This window comes from Brachionichthys hirsutus, chromosome 2, assembly GCF_040956055.1.
Source record: "Brachionichthys hirsutus isolate HB-005 chromosome 2, CSIRO-AGI_Bhir_v1, whole genome shotgun sequence".
NCBI lineage: Eukaryota > Metazoa > Chordata > Actinopteri > Lophiiformes > Brachionichthyidae > Brachionichthys > Brachionichthys hirsutus.
This window is the reverse complement of record NC_090898.1, coordinates 10,036,410-10,055,454: the sequence shown is the minus strand read 5'-3', so window position 1 is coordinate 10,055,454 and position 19,045 is coordinate 10,036,410. Positions and strand designations below refer to the sequence as shown.

The 19,045-nt window shown below is 44.3% G+C and overlaps 2 protein-coding genes and 1 non-coding gene across 4 annotated transcripts; all 3 read right to left on the bottom strand.

The window, feature by feature from the left end:
• Nucleotides 1-202: 202 nt before the first annotated feature.
• Nucleotides 203-5,853, bottom strand: arhgef3l (Rho guanine nucleotide exchange factor (GEF) 3, like). The gene is made up of 13 exons (XM_068745491.1): nt 5,816-5,853; nt 5,542-5,590; nt 5,402-5,452; nt 4,136-4,189; nt 3,887-3,994; nt 3,632-3,790; nt 3,280-3,342; nt 3,047-3,143; nt 2,457-2,533; nt 2,023-2,280; nt 1,424-1,594; nt 1,003-1,195; nt 203-642 (listed from the first exon to the last, which is right to left on the bottom strand). The coding sequence occupies exons 1-13, from the start codon at nt 5,851-5,853 to the stop codon at nt 395-397; spliced, it is 1,566 nt and encodes a 521-aa protein (XP_068601592.1). The 3' UTR covers nt 203-394.
• A 501-nt stretch (nt 5,854-6,354) lies between these two features.
• On the bottom strand, nt 6,355-18,574 carry uba1 (ubiquitin-like modifier activating enzyme 1). Of its 2 annotated transcripts, none has more exons than XM_068744062.1 (26): nt 18,386-18,574; nt 15,460-15,576; nt 15,324-15,382; nt 15,050-15,218; nt 13,688-13,822; nt 13,498-13,604; nt 13,327-13,417; nt 13,071-13,203; nt 12,897-12,994; nt 12,560-12,706; nt 12,122-12,298; nt 11,771-11,878; nt 11,596-11,676; nt 11,089-11,241; nt 10,609-10,774; nt 10,298-10,494; nt 9,997-10,061; nt 9,582-9,777; nt 9,216-9,290; nt 8,947-9,136; nt 8,757-8,842; nt 8,542-8,634; nt 8,203-8,394; nt 7,760-7,861; nt 7,571-7,671; nt 6,355-7,490 (listed from the first exon to the last, which is right to left on the bottom strand). In XM_068744062.1, exons 2-26 carry the CDS (start codon nt 15,574-15,576, stop codon nt 7,355-7,357), a joined length of 3,174 nt encoding a protein of 1,057 aa, XP_068600163.1. In that variant the 5' UTR covers nt 18,386-18,574; the 3' UTR covers nt 6,355-7,354. The 2 variants fall into 2 exon arrangements, with proteins under 2 accessions (XP_068600163.1, XP_068600155.1); XM_068744054.1 differs by lacking the exon at nt 18,386-18,574 and adding an exon at nt 16,738-16,936.
• Nucleotides 8,006-8,123, bottom strand: LOC137909899 (small nucleolar RNA U6-53/MBII-28). The gene has a single exon (XR_011106027.1). It is a non-coding gene; the product is annotated as a small nucleolar RNA U6-53/MBII-28 (small nucleolar RNA).
• Nucleotides 18,575-19,045: the final 471 nt, after the last annotated feature.

Genomic DNA, 19,045 nt, shown 5'->3' with positions numbered 1-19,045 from the left:
GTGTGTCTGTAGGCTGGCACTGAAAGCCTACCTCCTCTCCCCTGCCCGGCATCACAGGGCGACAAGAGGCGGGGAGAGAGAGAGAGGATAATTATCCCTAATCTCTTCTTTGTAGAACTTGCTGGCTATACTTAGACGTGTCTTTGTGTACTTTGTCTTGAGTACCACAACCAAGTTTCAAGTGTCAGTTTATTTAACAAATTTATTTTTTTACACCATATATTCACAGTAATACCATCACCAATATGTGTAAAACACATCCTCTCTTCAAAAAAATACTAATAATAGAAAAAGACATTTTCAATACATGGATTTATATGAAGTACGATCATTCAGAGACAGTTCATCTTTCACCACCTTCAGTCCTCAGGCCTCTCCGCGGTCAGTGGAACAGTCAGCGGCTGGTGTGCTCGGCCATCTCCGCATCCGAGCTGAGCCTGAGCTCAGCTATGTGATAAAGGTCGGGATCGGCATGAACGGGCAGTTGTGATTGGCTGCTCTGCTCCCTCTTATCTCGTGCGTGAACCATGGCTTGGCGCATACAGGTGATCCACTGCTGTTTGGAGAAGGAGTCGTTGGCCTGCAGGCTGTAGGACTGAGCTTTGGAGCGTCCTCTGCTGCTCACGCGGAAGCAGTTCCTCACTGGGAGATGAGTGCATTTAATTAAAGGAAGTATTTTATGTTGTCCCTGTTAATTGATTTTGTATTTATTTTTGTCTATTGCATATTTGAGAAAAAGAAATTGCATAAAAATATCAAAAATCATCTCTGCAGTTAAATAAATACAGAAACATGTTTCTTGGCCTTCGAATATTTATGGCCTGGACTGATGTTATAATGCAGACAATATTAATACCTTATTAATACAAATGCATGAGTGTTTTTCCAAATATTTATGTCATATAATCTGATAATTGTGGGAACTAATCTCCAATAACTCTTTTGCATTCATACGCTTTAGCAGATAAAGCTACATTTACAGGTTGCACGAAGATGTTATACCTTTATCATTTCCTCCAGTGAAGGCTCCCCTAAAGCTGCCTCCTCCACCAGCCTCTCCATCTGGAATTTCCTCCAGATTTATTAAGGCATTGGAGAGAGGCTGTCTGTACACCTGGAACGTCTGACCTCCCTCTCTGTCTTCGCCTGGCCGGCTCAGCACAAAAGCCAGCTCAAATAGGAAGACGTGCAGCCGCTGGCGGACGAAACAGGGGGGAGCAAAATGGGAGTGATTTGGTGGATTTGCCACGAACAATCATCTGCTAGCCAGGAAAAACACATTTGGATTTTTAGATATGGCACAGAAAAATAAGAATACAAGGAGAAGGCAGCTTATAGTCTAAACTGCTGGGTATTAAAAGTCTTACAAACCTACACTAAGGCAGAGAAGCGCAAGAGGACCCGATGGTACATCAAATAGTACCTGGCTCTTGTTGTTCTTGAGCTCTCCGTGGCAGTAGAGGAAGCGGGACAGCTGGATCTCCGATATTCTTTGACTCTCATCTGAGTAGTTGAGAAACCGCCTGTAAAACTGACACTCCGCCTCTCCTGTCTTTTTGTTGACCTCTGATACGACGCTCTGGATGAGGTCCAGCTTAAACACAACAACATGCAAAGTTAATCAATGTTATATTATTTCCACGTTCCATTTATGTCACAGGATCAAAGGCTACTGGACTTTGCTTTATGAATCTGTTATTACTGCAATTTTGAGGATCGCGTTTACAAAATATTTAAAAATAAAAAATATTGGTTGAAGCCAAAGTTCGCCCTTGATTGATTTAGTTAACACAGGGACAAAGAAACAAAGCTGGAGTTATAACCCGAACCCAGTTAGTTGTGTTTCTTATAGTCATCTCAACAAGCAGATTCTAAATCCCCTCTCACATCAACACTTTTGTGGGTTTGCCACACAAAACTCGAGCATATTAGACAAGTGCCATTATGGAGGACCAACATCTGAACGTCCACAGCAATAGCGTTGACTTGTGTAACGTGCATGTGTGTTTACGTTAAACTCACTGCATGAGGCAACGTGTCCTCGTCTGGGTGATCTGGAGGTGTGCACTTCTGTATCTCCTTCAACAACAGGGGGTATTTGACCAAACGGCTCCGAGGCAGATCGAGGAAGTTCCACAGGTCCAGTTTCCTGCTGAATGACGACTCCTGACACAGACGCAGGAAGTGCTCCACTCTTTTCTCGTGCTTTTTCTGGTCCAGCAAAGCTTTAGCCCCCACCTGGTTGCAGCAGTACGTTACGTAGGCCTCCAGACATGGGAACTGTGGCGAGGAGAGAAAGAGGCACGAAGGAGTCAGACAAAAGCCAGAGACACACGCTGGACTGAACTCTTCGGCTGAGGAGAGAAACGTCATTGAAGGAATACAGGAAGCGGAGAGCGGCGCCCTTTTCGCTTCGTCTTTTCCGATGGCGTCTCGGCTCCCGTGCAGACACTCACCCAGTTCATCAGAGTGGGCCCCACCTCTCCGACCGTCTTCTCCGAGCCCCTCAGTCTCTCAAGACGCCCCAGAAGCTCTGCCATGAAGTCAAAAACACAAGTGTTTGCTTTCTGGTTCATCTTTGATGACTGAATACAGACTTTACTACTCAAAGAGGTGAAAGTTCAGCTTCCTTTGGATTCTAAAATAAAAAAAGAGGAAATAATATCAGCAATATGTCTGTCCTGACATGGAAAATTAATGAAGGACTTTGTGGTTAAAACAGTGCCAGGGTTCGACACAGTTCAAATAAGTGTTATGTTTGTTAAATAGCATTAGAATTCAATTGGAAATAACTGTGTGAGCAAATATACGCTATCGGACGTCAGCAATTAGGATATCTCAGTATAACTCCATTCTTGCCTTCAATGTCATTAGAATCATTAGAATAATTAATTATTGTGTGCTTCAACCACACAATAACCTGTTGGGTTTTTTTTTTTTTGGGGGGGGGGGGGGGGGGGTTTGGAATCTTTTGTTCAGTAGGATTAGAAGATTAAAAACTCATGTTCACACTCAATTGCATGAATAAAGCAGAGGGATGTTTTACCTTGATGTAAAGGAATGAGGGCGTCCAAGGTACCGAAGATCTGTCCAAGTTCACTCTCCGTCATGATGTCCAGCTTCAGCATCGGCTCGTAGTACACCTGCCACACGGCAAAGACGGAGCACAAATAAATAAATGCAGTGCAGAGTGGGAGCAAATCAGGAAGTGGAATGACGGATTCACAATATATTGAACTTGCAGCAGCTTTGGCATTAAGTTGACCTTCTTGAATTTACCTTCTTGACCAGACTGAGGTCATCAATAAGTTGTCTCTCTCCCTGCGTCAACTCATAGATAACCTGCAGAAGAGGGGAAACACGACCGGACACATCAATGTCAGTGTGTGGATACGACGAACGCACCATGTGCAGCGTGAAATACACCGATGACAAATACTTTCACAGCTGGTTGTTCAATAAAGGAAGTTGAGCCAATACCAGCTAACATCCTCTTTCATAACTGCCAGGAAGGTCGTGTCCACAGCAGCTCTTGTCACCCCCCCCCCCCCCCCCCAAAGAAAATTCTGCTACATGCAGAAGCATTCATCTTCATGCACCTGCATCAAGCTGCCACATCATCCTGCTTTACCTCTTGACGCTTGATCTCCTTAGCGGTGAGGTCGTGGCTCTCTACAGTGTCGCTCCAACACTGGCTGTTGCGTCGGCGCGGAAACACCGAGGCCTTTGGGGATGCGCGCAGGTGAGCCGGGGGCAAAGGTCGAGCCTCCGTGCGAAAACTGATGGACCGCTGAGAAAAGAGCGGAATGGTGGCATTGAAGTGCTCCGTAAAGCAAAAAGCTAATTACATGAAAAGAAGGTGCGTGATGTGCCCACACGCCGTTACCGAAATAGACTGTCCGATGCGTTTGAGAGCAGGGGTCTTGGCTGGGGTTAGAACACCCGTTAGGCTGTTGGATTTTGCCACAGGTTTGACCCTTTTATTGCTGGGCTCCTAGGACAAAGTACATAAAATGTCGATTTGAGTCTTAAATAATGCTTGTGTACCAGTGCCACTCATCAAGCGTTTGATTTCTTTGTGCTCCACTGTTAAAAATAAATAAATGTCTGAACACTGAGAAGAGTAGCGCCTCACCTCTGAGTCTTTCATGTGATCAAACATCATTTCACTTTCATCTTCCTCTTCATTCTGATGGAAAAAGCGGCCGTTACATTACAGAATACGCCAGGAGGAGTGAAGAGACACAGAGGGCTGAGCAGAATGGAAAGAGTGATGTGGAGAGGAGTGAGATGGTTAATGGTGCAGCGCTCTCATTTCCTGTGTGACACTTTCATAGAGGAAGGAGGTTGAAACTGTGCCTCTGCAGTCAAATGCAAAATGTCTACCGTAATTGCTGAACTATTATGCGCACCTGTGAAAAAGCCGCACCCACTGAATTAAAAAATATATATATTTTGTACTAAAATAAGCCGCACATATTCGTAAGCCGCAAGTGCATTGAGACAAATGATATTTAACGGAACACGGCTCGTAACGATATCCGCAGCAGGTCTTCAAGGTGAACAGCGTCTGGCATGTTAGAATAAGGTAGCTGTAAGGCAAGTCGGCAAATCAGCTCCGTAACTTCGGGATAAGGATTGGCTCTAAGGGCTGGGTCGGTCGGGCTGGGGTGCGAAGCGGGGCTGGGCTCGAGCCGCGGCTGGGGGAGCAGTCGCCCCGTCGCCCTCCCCTCTCCGCCCGTCGGAGGCTGCGCGGCGCGCGCGCGCCCGCCTGGCGGGGTGTCCCCGTCCCCCTTGCCCCCGTGCCCCTCATCCTCCGTCCGCGGGAGCGCGGTGCGGCAGGGGTGGGGACGCCCGGGAGGTCGAGGGGGTGGGTTCCTTCCCCGCTACGCGGCGCGTCCGACGCCGCGTAGCGGATGGCGGACAGGCAGCGGGGACCGGGTACGGCGGTCCGGCGGCAGCGAATTTTGTAACGAAAATAAATAGGCTTTAACGAAACACGGCTCGTAACGAAAGTGGGAAAATATACGTAAATTTGCCGCGTCGTTGCATAAACCGCAAGGTTCAAAATATTGGAAAAAAGTAGCGGCTTGTACACCGGGAATTACGGTACCAATACTTGTTGCACCCGCCACAACAGCATTATGCTCAGTGCACCGATAGAGTGAGATGCATTCTTGTAGCGGGCAGTCTGTCCTTGAGATGTCACATGGTGAGAATAAAAGCATGACAAGAGAAGTCAACGCTTCTGAGGCTGCACAGCAAAACAGAAAGGCGCACTTGTCAAGTCTGTAATCGGTATTGTGGTCACAAAGGTAAGGATGACTGACTTCCGTGAGCTGTGAGACAGAAGAGACCATCTGCGGAGCAGATATTCATAATAATCTCATTTATCACTCACCTCTAGGACTCGGATTACAGCTTCGGGTTGGGGATCTTGTTTTCTCTTCTTCTAAAAGCAACAAATCACATAGAAGTGAGGTTCATTTTTATTTTTTTCATACGTTTTTTAACAGAAATATGATGGGTGGAGTGACCTACCCCAGCGTGGTCCGAGTGAACGAAGTGCATCTCTCCTGGTAATGCAGAACTTAAGGACAAAGACAAAATCCCTACAGGTTATATTATTGTATTAGCCATCAAATCTAAAATGTAGTCTAATGGGATCCTACAGGTTTTTGCTTTTGGGAAGATCAGATTTATTTACCATGTTGCCAGATGTGAAACACCTTCTTATACCATTCGTTTCACATTTATAATCCCTACTTTTCAAACAAAGCTACAAACAGTTGACGGTGAAAGTTAAAATGTATACCTGGAAGTCCTCGTTTCACTAGCCTCCTCCACTTCCATGCTTCCCGCTCCCTTCAGTGCATCTTCACAAAAACATCGGAAAGTCTCAGAATGAACTGAAATAATCCAAAACCCTGTCCTGCTTCAGCAAAGCCCGTCAAAGCTCAGCACACTCCCTCCTCACTTTCTTCCTCATCTCACAATCAACCACATCCTTTAGCGTTACACACACACTTGTGCATCCGCTGTTCGCAGGTTGAAACTTCAACTTGTCCAAACGCATGACTAAGCCCGCACGGTGCAAATCTTTAGTTCATAATTTAGGACTTCCAAGAATAATTACTCGGGTGTTTTTATTTTTTGCCTATACAGGGTAGTTTTCAGCTGCTTTAAGCAGTGCTTCCTGGTTATGCTTGATGAACGTTGTCTTGTGGAACAACCATTTAGGCCAGACAAGGAAAATTTAAATGGAAGACTGATGACGGTTTGCTTCAATTGTTAAACCAGTAGCAGGACTTCGATACAAAATGACCTCTTCAGTAAAAACCACAGGGAGCCGGGTATGTTTTTACACGTTTATTCACTATCACGCCAAGTGCTCCCATTTCAAGGTACATCTCATTGTCTTGTTTGTATACTGTACTGTAAAGTCAAGTGGCATTAAAGCAGAGTTTATGACCTACAAGGCGTATGCTCGCCCCCCCGCCACAAAATAAATTCTGCTCCACCCACCCTGCCAAAAGAAATAGATTAAACATGAAATAGTCAGAAGAGTGAACTGATAGCCCCATCCAGAAAGTGCTCAATGAGGTGGGTTTTAGGGGAACTTTAAAGTGACAAGATTTCCAATTGTGTATGTGTGAGATACTCCGATTACAATTCCAGTCAAGAGAAACTATTGACTCGGGCTGAATTGATCTATAGGTTTATTTAATTGGGGGGGGGGGGGGGGGGCGTCTCAGAATTTAAAACAGTGAAATTGATTCTTAATATATTTATTAGTTGAGATTCTTGGCTCAAGTTTAGTCAACAAGATACATCTTTACTAACAGAGCAACGTGAGACCAGGTCTAAGAAACATGGGTTTGAGGAGAGAAAGGATCAATCAAGTACAATCAAGGGGAGACGGTTGGCTGAATTAAAAGATCCTTTTTATTTTATTACGTTGAAGACTAATCAAGAGTGTGAGGATCTTTCAGAAGAACACTAGCAGGGCTATGGAGTACCAGACTAAAGTCAGCAGAGAGCTTCTGCTACTGGGTAACAAAGGTTTCATTACACACCAACGTTCCCTCAGGACACCTCTGTTCAATCAAATGGGCAGTAACTGGATCCTAACACACATACAGGTATCCTTAAAACCAGTTCAATGGGACTATGTACACTCAGGCACAGGTTTACACAAAACACCGGCCTACAAAAATCCAATAAACTGACTTGTCAATCCAACCACCGGCCCCAACCCCGACTTCAAGTCCTCAATTAGAATGCCCACCCTTGTCTCCCTGCCCCCCCCCCCTTATAACCTTCCGCCCTGCTGTGGGTGGATTCAGTGTGGAGTTCAGCGGATGGTGTATCTGACATAGGGCACTTCCACATCCTCATCGGTCAAGTCATTACAGCACAACTCAAACACCAGGGCTTTCACATGCTTTCCCAGCTTCTTCTTAGACACCTTCGTCACGATCTCCGTCATCCTATTGAAGACAGGAATATAATCAAGACAAACTCCTGTGTTCACGGAGAGAGCAATAGGCAGGTAGATTTATATTCTCACGGTAGGTCCAGTCGCTCTTTGAGCTTGGCAGCAGGCATGAAGAAGGAGTAGAGCATGGACACTCCCTGAGAAAGCATGGTGATCTCCAACTTATGCTCATTCTGATAAATGAACCAGAGAGAGATAAAAGTGAGGCTTGGTTGACCGCTGGCCAGAAATGGAACAGCTAAAAAAAGAGATGGAACATACTTTGAAGTAGTCAAGGAACTGTCTGAGTGTCATCTCCTCTCCGTTGGGCTGCAAGCCTGTGACCTCGAACCGATCCCACAGCGACCAGTCAATTTCATAGTACTGAAGCCACAATGAAGAGCAAGGATTAATACAGATCATAACGTCAGAGACCAGTCGGCACAAGCAGGCCACCGCTGGGGCTAAAATGATTTGAGGGGGGGGGGGGGGGGTAGAGGTCACTGTTGACCAAAAACATTTGACATTTCTCCTCAGCACACACTGATGACGTCAGTGTGAGAAGGTCAGGTGAACTCACTTGCACCCAAGCAGATTTGCATCTACCCGGTGCATCAGTATTAGCATGGCTGTGTCGTCATCGGAGATTAAGACAATTACTACCCTACAGTGGGGGACAAATGTCGGCAACAAACAAGCAGCTCACGATCAAGGCTCACGCTCACCTTGTGTCGGGGAGCAGCAATGGGCTCAGAGAAGGCAAAGAAAGGCAGAGCCAAATTCATGAAGCCATTCTTGAACGTTTCCAGCTTCTTGTGTCCTTGGACAATCTTGATGAGCTCCAGACACACGAGGCCGACCACGGCAGCTGTGGTAGTGGCGATGGCAGGAATGATCTTGCCAGCTATCAGTTTGCTCTGAATGAACAAAGAGAAAAAGGTCGGTAATTACTTCAAGGCTTTCTATACATACGAGATAGAGAGCACTGCACCATGAAGGCTCGGAAGTCTGCGATTGATGACTTCATCCAAAGCCAAAGGCAGCCTCGAGACGTGCACCCTCACCTTGTGTCGGTCAGTGGGGGGAATGTCGTAGTTCTCCGCTCTAAGGTTGGATGCTGCTACGATGAAGTCCATGTGGAAGTTAGTGTCATCGTCCTGTGTTAACAGGATAATTCAGTCAGAACTACCACAGGTGCAGAGTGGGGCTGGATCGAGGACCAATAACGGGGATGAGGATGTTCACACAGCGATTTGGAAGAGGGGGAAATATTACGTACCTTTTCAAAGTCAATAGGGCAGAGTTTGAACAGGGAAGAATCAGGGGAAGGCAGCTGGGTCTTCATTTCTTCCAGTCTGGAGTCATCTATAACAAACAGTTGTACATGCATCTCATCCTCAACGATGCACATGATAAAACAATGAATGATTATGACTTAAAACTTTGTTGAAAATACAGATTCATCTTACCAACGGAAGAATTGCTATTTTGCAGGTCCTGGTCAGACACATGGATTTTAACCCCCGAACGAGGGGTAAAAAAGGGCACCTTTATGTCCTGCAAGATTTTGATCACCGCTGAACGATCAGTGCTGCCTTGCACACCGTATGTCTGGGCAAACAGGTTGGCTCCTGCCATTATATAATCCATATGCAGCTCCTGCATTAAAAAATATATACAAATAAATGATCTTGATGCTGGATATTGAAGTTCAGAGCAGTCACTTCATCACACTTACATTGCTTGTGCTGAATTCAAGGCCGTGAGGACATCTCTTTGGGCCAGACCAGAAGGGGGCACCAGAGCTCGTGAGCTGAGACCAAAAGTGGAAGACAAAATGAACAACCATAAAATTGTACATGACCGTTCACAATTTATTACTTCCGTACTCAGAGAATTTTATCTAATTACTCATAACAAATATCGAGTGGATAGGATGCCATGCCAATGAGTGCTGACCAACATTAGGAAGACATTTAAATCAGGGCAGATTTAGAGGTGCGGTTGATTATTTCCAGCGATAATTTTAAAATCCAAACACTGAGAAAATGACTTATAAAAAAAAGAAAAAGGCAAGAAAGCACATATTCCAAGTAGAGAGTACCTGATCTGGGGGGAAGTTGTGCAGTAATTGGCGGATGTTGTTGCTGTACTGGCACTGCCAGTGGTTGCGTGCCCAGGCGACGCAGTCAGCCCAGCTGTGGGGGCAGTCTATGACCAGACTCTTGTGAACAGCCTCCAGAATCTCCACAGGCTGAGCTCCAGGAAGTTTCAGAGTACGCTCCATGAACTTCTGATCGCTACGATGAAAACGACCATTATCTTTCAAGCTGGTTAAAAATTCAAGAAGAGCCGCCGCATGTTCTTCATCCTTCCACCCAGCATAAATTTATTAAATATTTAAAATACCAAAAGTCACACAAAAGCAACAACCTCCTATAAATTAATCCCCAAAATAGAGGCACCAGGAGAAGTCCTTTAGAAGTACAGCGATGCTACTTTAACAGAAGTCAACTTACGTGAGGTACTGCATGGCATTCTCTGGCGGCTGTTTGAACAGGCCCTCAAACTCATCACGGGCCCACTGAATAAAAGTCAAGACACCGGATCACTTGTGCAGTCGGAACTCTAAATGTAAACTTTGTATGCCAACAAAAACCGTTTCAGAGTCACCGTTATAACGTAAAGCTGGAAAATATGACTCAGTTAGCCATTCATCATGATAATTCTGTAGAAATTATAGTTCTCGTTATATTCAATACATTAATAACATGTAAATCACACAATATTAACCCTAAGTGCAGCTGTCCACCTACTGACCTGCAGCGTGTGCTCAATAGCATTTGGGAAGTTCTTTAGGGTGCAGATGGGGATAGACTTCTCAGGTGGGTCTTGGCTGGAGCTGTAGGACTCTGTGAGGAAGGGGATCACAACCTGGACGTTGCCTTTTGTACCCAGCGTGCCGGACTCCAGCAAGGGTTTACGGTAGTACACACACCGCCGATCCATGTACATACCTGCACAACGGCCAACAAGGGCAAGACAGGATTTCAGTGATATTCGATGTTATATAAAAGTGAAGACTATTGCAAAAAAGGTAGGAAGAAGTTATATATTTATCGGTGTCTTACGTGCATCAACATTGTCAAGTGCATTGGTCACTCCATCGAGGCTCTCAAAAAAGTCATCATCATAGATCCTCTCCGTGTCGGGACCCACCCGGTTCTGGTGACCAGTGATTCTGACGGAAGGGTTCATCTGCTTCACTGCAGCAGCAGCGGTGTCGCTCTTCATTTTCTGTTGCCATAGAAAAATGTTGGTTTTACTTTATAAATGCTTTTTGAACCTCAGCACTGAAGCCAACCGAAAATAATTTCACATTCAAAGAAGCAGAAACTGGTACAGTGAGCATAGTTCAGATTTTTCAGGGTATTGCATTCAAATAATTTTTTTTATTTATTGGTACATTGTGGTGCTTAAGATAGGAGACATTAAGAAACGGATTACCACAACCTACACCGCGTTTACGATTATATGCTCACTTTAGGAGCATTTACAGTAGAATGTACAACATTACTACGCGCATGCATGGACTATCAGATGACACCAACCGTGACGTCGGAGGGTCTGAAGAGGAACTGTCTGTTGAGGTTGGACTTCTCTATAGTGTCCATGTCCGTCACGATGACCTCGCCCTCCCCAGCTGCCAGGCCAATCATGGCAAAGTTTTTCAACAGCTCACAGCCAATAGCACCTGCTCCAACCTGGAACAACAGAGCCTCAGTGAGTCAATCTATTCCTTTCAGTTGTGCTGCAAGGTCCACGTTATACATAGCTTAACATGGACCATGCATTTACAACAGTCAACAAAATACTACCAGAAGGCTTGCTGCAGGTAAAGACGTGTTTAGAAAGATTTGTCAGAGAAACGTAACCATGAAGGATGAACACACTTTAAAAACATTTTATTCAGCAACACAAACATCGCATTTCAGAAAGACCATGCTAGTGGGCGTTGACATTTTCTGAGGTTTGTTGAAAAGAGGAATAATTAGATTTATCCTACAAATATGCTTTAGCAGCAGGACGACAGGGAGGTGCTTGAAATTCAGACTCACCAGGAAGTAACGCTGTTTGGCGAGCATATCCTGCAGCTTTGTGCCAAAGACTGCAATCTGGCCATCGTATCGACAGTTCCTCTAGAGAAAGAGACAGCGAAACAGGATTCACAATATTACCACCATCACCGTAGTTTAACAGTACTCCTTTGCACCATTCGCATTCAACACTTACAGGGGCACACTCTTCCTCTGAGAGAATGGCTCCTTCCTCTTCAGCCAGGCACTCCAGGGCATCAAAGTACAGCCACTGGATTATGGGTGTGAATTTCCCTGTACACGCCTAACACACAAAGAGGGGAAAAGACAGTTAGAGCAAACAAAGAACATAAGACTTGGTAATAACCAGTCAGCGCACCGCATGTGCCAACATGTATAATCACACGGAACGGTTTAGGCATTCACAACAAAACCTAATAATTAGAGACAACCTGAAGAGCACTAAGCCAACGTCCAAAAGCAAATCCCAATTTACAACAGAATTTAGCAAGTTTACAGTCGTACTGGTAAAAATAACCCCACTGACCTTCATCACTTCCTGTGCAGCTAGACCGCCGATGAAGGCATTCACAGGAGCCAAGTCGCCAGCAGCAACGTACGCCAACATTTTCACCAGAGCCTCGTCCAGCTGCTCCACTTTGGCCGACCCCGTCTGGGCAGAGTTCAACTCTTTGGCCAATGTCAGGAGCTCATCACCATCAGCCTGGAATACAAGTGCAGTACCGCATACAGTATTTCATCAAGTTGCAAAATGAAGAATACAAGTTAAGATAGTGATGCACGATAATCCATTTGCAATCCAACAGTGATTTAAAATGTTTTAACGCAATGACAGACTTAATATTTTTATTGGAACACAAACAGCATCACATAGAAAACAACACAAAAAATAAGTTTGGATTTTGCCATCCATTACATTAACAGACTTACAACCACTGTGGTGTTTAAAACTTGGAGTTATTACCTGGCCCCAAGATGTCGGAAGGCGGTTGTGTTTCTTCTGGAAGGCATGGATAGCCTGGAAGCCCACATGTAGATGTCCTGGGCGATCAAATTTAGCAAAGTCTGTCATGATGAACTCTGGATCAGCCACGGAGGAAGAAATGGATTTCTGAACAGGAAAGACATCCATTATATTGATGCTTGCCTATTCCAATGGTGGGAACAGCAGCAGACAATACTGAAGCACGAGTCAAGTTGTTAAACCCGTTCACAAACAAAAAGCTAATATTGAGGGGAGAGTATTTTTGTTAGATTAAAGGACACAATGTCACCCAATATGAAAAATGTCAGACACTTACAAAAGAAATCTTCTTGGGCATCTTAACCTGGGAGACAATTCCTCCTCTCACATAATCCATAAATCCAGCTGTATCACAGATGCTGAAGGTGTACGGACCTAGAGAAAGACGGTCATATCAGTTTCTAACCAAATTAACCACAAGTTACTGTTAATAAATGGAAACGGTTCTTACCGAGAACTTTAATTTCCACTGGCTTACAGCCATTGAGCTCCGTCATACCCTGAACCTCTGTGAAGGTGACATGGTCTCCAGTCTCAAAGCCATGGCGAGCTTCATCCAGGCATGTCACAACACCCGGATTGTCCTGGACAAGCCAAGGTGAACACATTTAGGTGAGAAAATCACAACAAAGACAAGGAAAAAGCGAGTGCTTTGGAGGAAGGGAACAATAATATAAACACACATGTGGTTAAGAGAAAGGACGAACCTTGGTAATCATGGAAATCATGGCACTCAGCGGCTGCTCTCCATTGGTATCGTACACAATCATCTCGTCACCAAAGTCGCAAAAAAGCTGGCTACGAAACAAAACACATGAACTCAAATATTAGACGATAACAAACAGGTGAGGTACGGTGACCGTACTTAATAAACTTACCCAAAAAGACCACGGGTGTCTGCAACAATCAATTTGACCCCTTTTCTGTGGCATAACTCCCCCAGTTGCTGCTGCTCATCGAGAGTGGAATTTGTCAGCACGACCACCTAAACCACAAAATAGACACATTTAAACCCCCAACATGTCCTCCTCTGAGTGAGCGAAAGAGTAAATTGCACCCCAGTCATACCTGGAACTTGGTCAGGTAGTCTTCAGTGAGGGATCCAGTGTAGGCCGTCACAGGGACATAGTTGTTGAGCTCGCCCAGACGGGGCTGACTCACTTCTGCTCTGTTTTTCCCCAAATCATCCTCGCGAAGGTAAAACTAAAACACACAAAACGCAATCATTAATTTTCTGTCTTATCCGAGAGACATGACAACATTCATATAGCTAAAAGCAACAAGTGTAAGATCAGTGGTTAAGTACTAAATATGCCAATATAGAAACAGAACATTGGAGTTCATTCATTTCCTTCCATCCTTCCGTGGGCCGAAGCTTCACATGGTCTTAGAAGTCTCAAACTCAGAATAACCAACATTTCAATTGTAAGAGACATTTTTATTAAACTAACGTTAGTACACAAGTCAGCATTTGCCTCATCTGGCCTTTAGATGCCCAACTGAAGACAGATGGACGACGGACTTACGCAGCATAAACACAGTCCGTCTTGTTACGTTTAGTCACAGATGTAACAAACAGTCTCGGGGGGAAAAACAAGTCAAATCAAGGAATAAGATTCATGTTCAAATTTAACCCTGTATATACTTAAAATAACAGAATTAATAATACTCAAAATACAAATCAGTATGCGTTACAAATATACCTAATAGAAAGATTAAAATTGGTCAAAAGTTAGTGGCTAAAATTGGTGTTTTAGTGCAAATGCATACATGATTTTTAGTACCTACTGGGATCTAAAAATCTAAATGTGAACTACATCAAAACAGCAACTCTTTGCGCATTCAAAAAAAGACAACATTTTAATTTCGACTTATCAATCACACATTCTATTTGTATTTGGTAAGTCTACTACTCTACTTTTGGCTTGCCCTGTCAGGGGTCTCCACAGCAAGCCAACCTTCTCCACTTCAATTAATTATGCAATCAACTTGAATATGTATTATTTGGTAAATACTAGTTAACACTACATTGTGAGATCTTTGTAAATGTCTGTTCAGACTCCTGAACGAATGCCCAAGCATTCTATTCTCATTGGCATATTACTCAAATAGATACAATTACATTTACAGTCTCCACACCAGAAGGATACCCTAAAAAAGGCTTTTGATCTGCCATTATCCCAGCTGAGACCACATACCGATAAATCTGGGTCAACACGTACTATATTTAGCAAGGGTGGGGGCTGCAGTGCTCCTTTTGGACCGAAACAATACAGAATGACTAAGCCATGATACTGAAATATACTTCCCCTAGGAACCTGTCAAAATAAACAGATCATCAGATAAACTGTCAAAAAATGACGAGGCAGCCATCAATAAGACTGTAATGACACCCGTGCACTTTCGTCCAATAGAATACCTGCACGTTACCTGTGAGGAGAGGTCTCTCCATTCTGCAACTCCTTGGTCATGTACAGTGACACTTCTCACACCTCCAAGAATGACATTCTTTGCAATCTCCACTCCAAGACCTCTCATTCCCGAGACGAGGACATTGGAGTTCTGCATGCGTTTCATAGCATCATGGCCCAACACATAACTACACAAAGAGACAAAATAGTATCAGCACAACAACACCAAAACATTTTTTTTTTTTTAGATTGAAAACATTGTAAAAAATAAAACACAAAAGAATTTGGCGTACAGTTGTCTGGAGTACAGGCCTTCATCGATCTCAGCATCATTGCCATTTTTAGCCATGCCCTTGGAAGACAAAACACTTTCATTAGTTGGTGCAACATCTTAACCAAAAGGTCTATACGTTTTGTCTTTGTGCTTACGTTGGCAGGTGTATGGGAAAGATCAGTTCTGACAGAGTTAGAGGAGGAGCAGTGGGATCCCGTCTTCGTCTCTGTTCCTGACAAGCGACGCTTCTTGGACAGCGGCGAGCTGGACATCTGTGCAATAACATTTGTAGATACTTTTCATGCCGGGGACCGAACACACAAGTTATCCTGCAGAAACACTGAACAATTTCTCTTTCCATTTGTTCATCTATTTACCAAAAATAAATGTCTTACTTAAAATTAATACTTATAGACTTCGTTTTATTGTCATTTATAACCGAATGCACACATTACTTTTTGACATCTCATGGAAACTCCAGTTTCCATGACAATTTGAACGTAAGCAACTTTCCTCGCCACAGGTGCTTAAACAGGATTTCCTGATTTCAGCGCTCAAGATGAAAAGAAAGCAAGATGGTTTACTCCAATAGATGTTTTCAACAAAAGGATATTTTTTAGACTTGAAGCCATTTGCAATTAGTGAGTAGCATAGCTTACATGCCCGAAGTAATCGTTTCAGGATTATTATTTCCTCAACAATTTAACGCAATGGTTCCGTTGCCATCGGGAGTACTCAAACTGAATACTGAATCTCGTGATTGGTGGACTCCTGGTCTGGCTGCAGGCCAAAAACAAACCTACTAGAATACGAACTGCCAAGGAAAACGCATAAATGGCTGCATCATCGGCTCTTTTCATGCTCAGAGGAAGTCCTGACTTGTTTATTGTACTGGGATGGAAAGGTCGCTACCCTCGTAAAGGTATGAACCAGCATTAATAAAGCTTTATACAAAAAAACAAATCAATATGGGCTGTGATCTACAACTCAATTTACCTTTAATTTAATGTACCTCGACTGTCCCTGATCATCAACAAACCAGCGAGGCATGAAGCAGCAAAGCCGGAATAATACCGGAGACCGGGCTGTTACCTCCATTGTAGATAAATTGCATCTCCTTAGTGGCAAACCGAGCAACACATGGACACGGAAATGCGTCTGCCAGCCTATCCTTCGCCGCTTGATCGAGGCCTGCGTTACTCCCAGTGCGGAACAACTTTAACATGCTAGCAACCGAAGCTAAGCTATACTATTTTGCTACCAGCTCGCACGACATAACATTGGGTTTATTTTGACAGCTAGCGATCGACGCTGCTCGACTGATAGCGTTTGATATTGCGGACAAAATAAATCACATCTTAACGTTGCCTTTTTTTTTTTTGCGAATGAAAGACTGGCTATAACACTCGTGCTCCATTGATCTCTCCTCTTACCAATAATCCTTCTCGTTCACTTCCCAGTGCGAACCCGCTCCTGTCCCGCAAGTCTCTTTACGTCAGGTAGATGCGCGTTTAGAATTCGAAGATTTGTTTAAAAAAAAAAAAAAAAAAAATTAAACAGACGCAATGCGGGATTATGGTGGTCTGCGATATATTGTCGAGTCACTACGTCGTTGCCGAGAGTCTGTGTGGTTGCGTTGCTGGCTTTGCGACTGCAGACGGGAACAAAACCAAAATGGCAGATGGAGAGAAAGGGGCGGAGCAACCGCGATGCGTGGGTTACAATATCCTAAAGGGAGAGGAGGGCGGTCCGCGCGCGTGCTGCACTGCCAAGCGGTCAAACCATTGGTCGACAAGCCGCATCGTCCCGCCCCCCGCTACCAGTACATGCATGCCATGTACATTACTGTACAATGAAACAACCGGGCATCTTTCAATTCACGTGAGAAACAAGCCGCTTTCTGTTAAACCAGCGCGAAAAAAAGATAGAGCATTACAAAAGCACATTCCATTCCGTGACGCCTTCAAGGTAAACCGAGCCACACGCTGCTGAATGAAACACGTGAACGACGGACACCTTTTGTTTCGGTGATGCGTTGACAAAAGTCGTCTCATTGTGGAGGCGAACCCTACCTGCGCACACAACACGTTCACGCTGATGAAACGAGATGACACACTTAATGTGCAGCCAATAAAAGTCTTTATTGCAACGGCGATATTTGTAAAACGGTTCCTCACTTGACACTTTCACGGAGTTCACCAAAACACCTAACAAGTACGCGTGGCGCTGCGATGACAACCCGAGACAGGTCCCACATCAAACACCGCTTGTTTATTTGATGCTGCGCGTCTGGGCTCCCAGTCATCGGGGTTAGGGGTGAGCATTCCTTGCAGAAGGAGTATTGGGGGAGGGGGTGCCTGACAAATGACAAAGGCCCTTGAAAGAGAGTGGGCCGCATATTCTCGGGTACACATGTCTGCAAAATCTCCATTCACATTAGTTGTGCTGGGAATCGATTAAAAACCTCTTTTCCGACAAACCGGGACTAACAGAGGTGAAACGTGGTGATACGCATCACGCCAAGAGGCTGCCTCATCACTTGTCAAGCCAAGGAGAGACCGGCCAATATTACGCTGCTGTGGTTACATGGTCGTATTACTGGAATGTTAGGAAAATGAAATTATATCAAGATAGAATATTGTCAACAGATTCAAACATTTCTCCAAGCAAAAAGGTAGCTATGGCCGGCTTTTGCACATTGCGCACATATGTTTTCAGCCATTAGCCTTCGTGCTACCGTTACTTATTTATCACAGAACATGAATTAGCGCATTCCCATGCGCAGATTAAAGTTTAACACCAATGGTTACGTGATGGTGGATTTGTTAGCCGCTATCTCCTTTCCAGTGAGCTGCTGGAATGGTTACCATACCTAACGCAACTAACGTTGTGGCTACCAGTAACGCAGTTCAAAAGACTGCGTAGTTGTTAGCTTGTGCGCCGCTAGCTTTCAAGCTATCTAGCTTGGGTGCAACGACTTTTCCTACTAGTGCTGCCATGATAGCTAACTAGCTAACGTTAGCCAACTAGCTGAGGCTAACATGGCCAAGACGGGAGCTTATACAAGTGTGCAGAACTTACCACATCCGATATTACTCGGCCTGGTCTGTAGTATTAAAATCGGTTTGTGTATAAGCAAGAAACGTAGTAAGAAAAAAATAAAATTACGTGACAATTTAACACTATTGCCGACTGCAAAATAGAAAGTGTGGCGGGTTCTGTGAGAGTTTTTCCGCTGGATGATCGCCTGCCCGGCTGTTCTTAACCCGCTTCCCCTCACTCTATTTCAGTTCAAAGCAGAGCAGCAACATGTGCACGATACAAGCGCTACCATTATTAATTTACAAAAGGGTTCACCGTAAAATGAATGTGATTGATTAATCATCCGTATATTTGAATGTTATTCTGTAATGTTACACCAAAGTGTCCGATCCGTTGATTATATAAATTTCTAATATCTGGCAAGGCTTTATCGGGTGTTATCTTCTGTAAGCAACACATATCGTGCACCCCCGCGCCATCCCGAGTATAGACTGATCCAGAGTTCACGCGGCGCCAGATGGTACTTGTAGTCATGGCTCGATATACATACAATCGCAACGAGAACAAGTAGATTGTTATATTTAATTTTCAATAGTCAAACAGAAAATTATTGTCATTGCATTACAATTTAAAGAAAGTTTTCTTTAAGGGGTCAAGTTAGAACCAAAATACATCACGAATCAAACAAGATGTTTGGAG